The sequence below is a fragment of the Protobothrops mucrosquamatus genome, unplaced genomic scaffold (genome assembly GCF_001527695.2).
Source record: "Protobothrops mucrosquamatus isolate PMUCROS unplaced genomic scaffold, P.Mucros_1.0 scaffold1306, whole genome shotgun sequence".
Classification (NCBI taxonomy): Eukaryota; Metazoa; Chordata; class Lepidosauria; order Squamata; family Viperidae; genus Protobothrops; species Protobothrops mucrosquamatus.
The window spans coordinates 53,032-60,725 of NW_015387507.1; the positions used below are offsets into that span (position 1 = coordinate 53,032).

A 7,694-nucleotide genomic window follows, 5' to 3' on the forward strand; every position below is an offset into this window, starting at 1 on the left:
AGATAGATAGATAGATAGATAGATAGATAGATAGATAGATAGATAGATAGATAGATAGATAGATAGATAGATAGATAGATATGAGGGAAGTCAGCTCCACAGAGAAGGAAATATTAAAAAGGCAGCCCATTTGCCTAGGAATAGATCCTGCTTATCTCTCTCCAAGTCATTATCTTTCCTGTCCATAGTATCATTGGTGATAACATTTCACTTCCTGGATAGAGAGGTCAACCTGGAGAGTTTCAATGCTTGGAAAAAGATTAGATGAGATAACCTTTATGGTCATTTTTTTCCTGTGGGCCCAACGGCACACATAAAAAATGAAATTGAGTTGCTTCTTCTCAAAGCGTACACATACAAAAGGTGTATTATTACCTCAATTTCTCTTCCACCAATTTACATTGGGTTGGACGCCATGCCTGCTGACGTCACCCTGCTTTTTAAAATATTGAACAAAAAAGACGGATTTTGAATTATTTGGTAGCTCTGTGTTCTAATTCCTGCTTCCTGGTCATCGTGCAGACATATTTTTAGAGGTCTCCTACCATTTGTTACACAGGTAAGTCCTCGACTTATTGAGCCCCAAATGTCGATTGCTAAGCGAGTTTTACCCCATTTTATGATTTTTTTTGCCACTGTTGTTAAGTGAAATCACCGCCGTGGTTCGGTTAGTAACACCGTCGTTAAGTGAATCTGACTTCCCCATGGACTTTGCTGATTAGAAGGTCGCAAAAGTGGATCACATGACCCCAGGATGCTGCAACCGTCATAAATATGAGCCAGTGGCCAAGCGTCTGGATTTTGATCACGTGACCCTGGGGAGGCTGCAACGGTCGTAAGTGTGAAAAACGGTCGTAAGTCCCTTTTTTAGTGCCGTTGTAACTTTGAGCAGTCACTAAATGAACTGTTGTAAGTGGAGGACTATCTGTAGTTTATACCAGGGGTAGGCAACCTTGGCTCTTTTATGACTTTTGGACTTCAATTCCCAGAATTCCTGAGCCAGCCATGCTGAGAACAAATGGAGAGGTTTCCATGCTGAGCCATGCTGGCTCAGGAATTCTGGGAGTTGAAGTCCACGAGTCATAAAAGAGCCAAGGTTGCCTACCCCTGGTTTATACTAAGCCAAGACTATTAGTAGAATCAGTGAAGAAAAAATACAAATCTTTTTGGTACACTTTAGCTGTTTTTTGTTATCTTTCAGATGTTAGCTATGCGATCCCGGGTGACTTTGCGTCTTTTCCACCCATCTAAGTCACCATTTAAACCTGATTAATTGTCCGCAGTCACTGCACTAATTGATAAACGGAAAGATAAGATTTGTTTTCTCTGTTTTATTGGGATGAAAGTCACAAACACGAACCCTTTGTTGGTCTAACGCAGGGGTCTCCAAATGTGGCCCCTTTAAGACTCGTGGACTTCAACTCCCAGAATTCCCCAGCCAGCCATGACATATATTAATCGTCCACCACATTCTCACTATCTATTAAGAAAATTATCCTGTCAAAAAAATGCAGTAAAGGTAGTCTAGCCACATTTGTTCTTATCCATGCTGGCTGGGGAATTCTGGGAGTGGAAGTCCACCCATCTTAAAGCATGCTGGCTGGGGAATTCTGGGAGTTGAAGTCCATCTGCCTTAAAGCATGCTGGCTGGGGCATTCTGGGAATTGAAGTCCATCCGTCTTAAAGCATGCTGGCTGGGGAATTCTGGGAGTTGAAGTCCACAGGTCTTAAAAGGGGCCACGTTTGGAGAATCCCGGTCTGTTCTAACCACAGGACGAAAAAATTTTTTAAGAAGGAAACCGGAGGCAGACACTCCATCACTTTCCGTCTAACAGATAATTAGATAGTGCCCATAATCCCCAACCGGTAATAATAATAATAATTTTTATTTTGCGGTCACAGACCAAAATGCAAGTGCAACGAAAGAAAACACAAGAAAAATATGATCACAAACAATGAAACACCAGAAGCCTTGGCTAAAGGGAATTACAAGGTTCTCCTCTAATAGTTACAGCTCTTAAAAGAAATTTAGAAACCTGAGAAGTAATATAGGGGGAGCCATCCCCTAGACCAGGGGTAGGCAACCTTGGCTCTTTGATGACTTGTGGACTTCAACTCCCAGAATTCCTGAGCCAGCATGGCTCAGCTTGGAAACCTCTCCCTTTCCCCTCAGCATGCCTGGCTCAGGAATTCTGGGAGTTGAAGTCCACAAGTCATGAGGGGGCCATAATTCCCCCATGCTGGCTCAGGAATTCTGGGAGTTGAAGTCCACCAGTCATAAAAGGGCCAAGGTTGCCTACCCCTGTCCTAAGTCCTCCTGTTCTAAGCGGTGAGCCTCCTAGACCACGGGTAGGCAACCTTGGCTGTTTTATGACTCGTGGACTTCAGCTCCCAGAATTCCTGAGCCAGCATGAGGGAAACTTTGGCTTCTTCATGACTCGTGGACTTCAACTCCCAGAATTCCTGAGCCAGCATGGGGGAACTATGGCTTCTTCATGACTCGTGGACTTCAACTCCCAGAATTCCTGAGCCAGCATGGCTCAGCTTGGAAACCTCTCCCTTTCCCCTCAGCATGGCTGGCTCAGGAATTCTGGGAGTTAAAGTCCACCAGTAATAAAAGAGCCAAGGTGGCCTACCCCTGCCCTAGACAATATAGGACCAAATTACTAACATTAGAACCAGAGGGATCAATTCCAAGGAGAGACAATAATTTAATTCTGGCTGTGTTATACATAGGGCAGTATGATAAGACATGCTCCACAGTTTCAACTTCGGCCCTATCACAGGGGCATAGTCGCTCACTATACGGGAGCCTCTTAAATCGCTCGTCGAGTAGTGCTGAGGGCAAGACATTGAAACGGGCCAAGGAAAAGACTCTTCTATACTTGGGGATGGTTAAGAGTATAGAAATATGAAGCCATCCTCAATCCATAATTATTAGAATGGCTGAAGATCAAAGGGGAGCAGGTTTTGTTGGCTCTGGCTCTTAAATATATTGCAAATCTATGTCCACAAGCCGTTGGACTACCCTAAACTGGGCGTCCTTGAGACCATCATCTCCCAGAGCATCCCCCGTAAAACCTAGCAAGTGGCGTTTCTTCGTCAGCTCCCTCTCCCAACGAGAGGTATGAGAGTCAGCAAACACCAGGGAGAGGTAGCTACCAGGGGCTGCCGAAAAGAGCACCCGAAACCAGCATTTGAAGGTGGTTAATCCACGCCATGCATTCGACTGAACGAATGCCCAGTTCCAGGTAGATCGAAGCAAATCCAACGCAGGGAATCCCCAACTGGGGTTTCCCACGAGAGAAAACAGAAGAACGAGTTCCCGGAAGGTTGAGGTTTAAACTTTGTCGGCTGGAAGAGAGTCAGAACTGCGTGCGAAACTCTCCATGCCCTCCCGGAGGAGTGAAAGAGTCATGCCTCTTGGGACAGCGACACACACAACTCCTAAGACAAAACAACAGCAACAAGTTGTCCGTCAGCCACCACCCTTCCTTTGCGTATCGCAATGTTTATATTCATTTATTAGTTTTTTTTTAATTCCGCTTGTATTACTCTATAAGTAAGGAGGCAAACATGCCTGATATGCCTTCCTCCTATGGGCTGGGCTGGGCTGAGAGAGAGTGGTTGGCCAAAGTCACCCAGCCATCTTTCATACCTAAGGCGGGACTAGAACTCACCGTCTCCTGGTGATTGGCCCAAAGTCACTAGTCGGCTTTCATGCCTAAGGCGGGACTAGAACTTACCGTCTCCTGGTGGTTGGCCCAAAGTCACCCAGTCGGCTTTCATGCCTAAGGCGGGACTAGAACTCCCCGTCTCCTGGTGATTGGCCCAAAGTCACCCAGCCGGCTTTCATGCCTGAGGCGGGACTAGAACTCACCGTCTCCTGGTGATTGGCCCAAAATCACCCAGCCGGCTTTCATGCCTGAGGCGGGACTAGAACTCACCATCTCCTGGTGATTGGCTTAAAGTCACCCAGTCGGCTTTCATGGCTAAGGAGGGACTAGAACTCACCATCTCCTGGTGATTGGCCCAAAGTCACCCAGTTGACTTTCATGCCTAAGGCAGGACTAGAATTCACCGTCTCCTGGTGATTGGCCTAAAGTCAGCCAGCATCTTAAATGCCTGAGGCAGGACTAGAACTCACTGTCTCCTAGTGATTGGCCCAAAGTCACCCAGCTGGCTTTCATGCCTAAGGCGGGACTAGAACTCATCGTCTCCTGGTGACTGGCCAAAAGTCACTCAGTCGGCTTTCATGCCTAAGGCGGGACTAGAACTCACCGTCTCCTAGTGATTGGCCCAAAGTTACCCAGCCAGCTTTCATGACTAAGGTGGGACTAGAACTCACCAGCCCAGCTTAACCTGGCTGCGGCGATTGGCTTACTCGATCGAAGTAGATCAGCTTGATTGAATGGGTTGTGTGAATAGGGACACTTGATCCTTTTAGTTACCCTCCTTCAGGCCCAGACCTGGAATCCTTAAACTCAGGGGATGCTCAGAGGGTGGAAGGGTCTAAAGTCCCATCATGCACAACCTTTTAAGGATACCTAGCGTGCTGACGTCGCGAATATTGCGGCTTTCGTCATCAAAAAAGAGCATTTGATGAAACGGGATGCCACTCTGCTGATTCAACCTGGAGAGGAGACAAGCCAAAGATAGATCAGAGAATCACAGGTCTTCTGGAAGGCACTTCAGAGGTCATCTAGTCTGACCCCCTGCTCAAGGCGGGAGGCCTTGCACAAACCTGGTTTAAATGGTTGTCCGGTCTAGAAAAGGTCCTCAACCATGATCCCACCCTCCTATTCTTTGGAGCAGTGCTTTACTTCGACTCCCAGAATGACCCAGGCAGCAACGTTTACAAGTGGTTGTAAGTCAAGGACTATGTGTATTTCATAGGGCAGGCCCTGCAAGAGGCAGGGCATGCTTGCTTGATCCTTCAAGAATGATCCTCAAAAGGGATCTAGAGCCCCCACCCAGATCTGGGGGAACACAATGGAAATAGATGACGCCACATAAGATTTACATGCACGGTTAATATTATTTTAAAAAAAAATTTTTTTACTCAATTTTGAGAAGGCCAGAGAGGAGACGGCGAGAAAAGGTGAAGATGGGTTTTGGATTTTACACCAGTCTGCCCCCACTGCCCCTCCCAACCCCCAAATCCAGGGGGATCAACCAAGACCCCAAAGTTTCTTGTTTTACCTTTGGAAATGGGTGATTTTACTGCCAGGGTAGATTTCTGTGTAGCGAAAGTAGGGATTTAAGTCGAAAAGGTCTAAAAGTTGTCTGGCTCCTCGGATCTCGCCTGTCCTGAGAGGTGAAAAACCAGACGCTTGAGATCCCACAACAGGGACCAATTTTCACCCCAAATAGGGCATGTTCTCACAACACTATTACTTAACTCGGTTTGCTAAAGGAAGCCTTTGTTTTGAATCCCCACCTGCACTCAGCAAATAAGCTGGGATCAGCAGAAGCCCTCCTCCTAAAACTAGCTGAGGTCAACCTAAGCCATGCTAGCATGTTGTTGAAGAAGAGATTGGAGAACCATTTCTCTGAAATGGAATAGGGTTTCCTGCCTGAGCAGGGGGTTGGACTAGAAGACCTCCAAGGTCCCTTCCAACTCTGACTCTATTCTATTCTATTCTATTCTATTCTAATCTGTTCTGTTCTGTTGTTCTGTTCTATTCTATTCTTTCTGTTTTCTATTCTATTCTATTCTATGTTCTATTCTATTCCTTATTTCTATTAAATTCTGTTCTGTTCTATTCTATGTTCTATTCTATTCTATTCTGCTCTATATTCTATTCTATTCCTTATTTCTATTCTATTCTATTCTATTCTATTCTATTCTATTCTATTCTATTCTATTCTATTCTACTCTACTCTACTATATTCTGTTCCTTATTTCTATTCTATTCTATTCTGTTCTATTCTATTCAATTCTATTCGATTCTATGTTCTATTCCATTCCATTCCATTCTATTCTACTCTACTCTACTCTATTATATTCTATTCCTCATTTCTATTCTATTCTATTCTATTCTATTCTATGTTCTATTCTATTCTATTATGTTCTGTTCTATGTTCTATTCTATTCTATTCCTTATTTCTATTCTATTCTGTTCTATTCTATTCTATGTTCTATTCCATTGTATTCTATGTTCTATTCTATTCTACTCTACTCTACTCTATTCTATTCGTTATTTCTATTCTATTCTATTCTATTCTATTCTATTCTATTCTATTCTATTCTATTCTATTCTATTCTATTCTATTCCCCTTCTCAAAGCTTCTTGGTCATGAGCAATGCAGCTACCTGCATGCACCCTCATGTGTAAAACAGGGGAGTCCAATCTTGGCCACTGTAAGAGCTAAGGACTTCAACTCCCAGAATTCCCCAGCCAGCATGGGTTGTAAGTGCAAGGACTGATTCAAAGTAATTTTTTTCAGTGTCCTTGTAACTTTGAACGGTCGCTAAAACAAATGGTTGAAAGTCTCCCTGCAAACCAGAAAAATGCCCCAAGGCTAGGACTGTACAATTAATTCACCACAACGGGTGTGTACAGAGGGGTGTGTGGCCTATATCAACGGGGAATGTTTTCAGAGAACAAGGCCCAGAGTTACCGAGAGGCAGTTGCCATGGCGATCCCTTCGCTCTGCAACTGCTGCAGGACTTCCGGCACTTCGGGGTAGAGATTCACAGGCCGCTTATTCCGGTCTTGGACCGAGCCGTCACTGCGAAGAATTCGGACAGGAAGTGGGTTAGCTCGTTTCCCAGTCAATCAGAAGACCAAAAAAAAAAAAAATATTACAGGTAGTTCTTGACTTACGCCCATAACTGGGATTCCCTAGCCAGCACGGGTGGACTTCAACTTCCAGAATTCCTTAGCTACCATGGGTGGAGTTCAACTCCCAGAATTCCCTAGCAAGCACGGATGGACTTCGACTCCCAGAATACCCTAGCCAGCAGAGATGGACTTCGACTCCCAGAATTCCCTAGCCAGCATAGACTTCAACTCCCAGAGTTCAATAGGTAGACTTTTCAATTCCATTCAATTCAGGCAGATTATTGATTGATTGATTGATTGATTGATTGTGCTGATTTAGGAATTCTGGGAGTTGAAGTCCATCCATTTCAAAATTTCTGTGACTGAGAAAAACTGTTTTAGATACTTGACCCAATTCCTGTTCTTCGTTTTTTTAAGGAAGGGGGCTGAAAAATTAAAGAGGACCGCTACTATTTTTGCAGCAACAGACCCCCCCTTATTTTTTCTCACCTCTTTTTCTGGAAGGGGGGATCCACGTGGGTGTCCACCCAAAAAGGCCACAAGGTATAATCTGCAAAAAAGAAAGACACAGAGAGGGGGGGAGAGGGAGGGAGAGAGAGAGAGAGAGAGGGAGAGAGGGAGGGAGAGGGAGAGAGAGGGGGAGGGAGGGAGAGAGAGGGAGGGAGAGAGAAAGAGAGAGGGAGAGGAGAGAGGGAGAGAGAGAGGGAGGGAGAGAAAGAGAGAGAGGGGAGAGGGAGAGAGAGAGAGAGGGAGAAAGAGAGAGGAAGGGAGAGAGGGAGGGAGAGAGAAAGAGAGAGAGGGAGAGAGGGAGAGGAGAGAGGGAGAAAGAGAGAGAGAGAGAGGGAGAGAGAGGGGGAGAGGGAGGAAGAGAGAACGAGAGAGAGGGAGGGAGGGAGAAAGAGAGGG

The 7,694-nt window shown here is 45.3% G+C and overlaps 1 protein-coding gene across 1 annotated transcript in view; it reads right to left on the reverse strand.

Moving 5' to 3' along the window:
- Window positions 1-3,329: 3,329 nt before the first annotated feature.
- The window catches only part of LOC107292251 (magnesium-dependent phosphatase 1), a 6,434-nt gene continuing 2,069 nt past the window's right edge, over window positions 3,330-7,694 (reverse strand). Inside the window, exons 2-6 of the mRNA XM_015821328.1 lie at window positions 7,278-7,338; window positions 6,625-6,735; window positions 5,203-5,310; window positions 4,548-4,633; window positions 3,330-3,447 (exon numbers count right to left, since the gene is read on the reverse strand). Of these exons, the coding sequence (XP_015676814.1) occupies window positions 3,341-3,447; window positions 4,548-4,633; window positions 5,203-5,310; window positions 6,625-6,735; window positions 7,278-7,338 (473 nt within the window). The 3' untranslated portion in view covers window positions 3,330-3,340. The remainder of the gene's footprint in view (window positions 3,448-4,547; window positions 4,634-5,202; window positions 5,311-6,624; window positions 6,736-7,277; window positions 7,339-7,694) is intronic.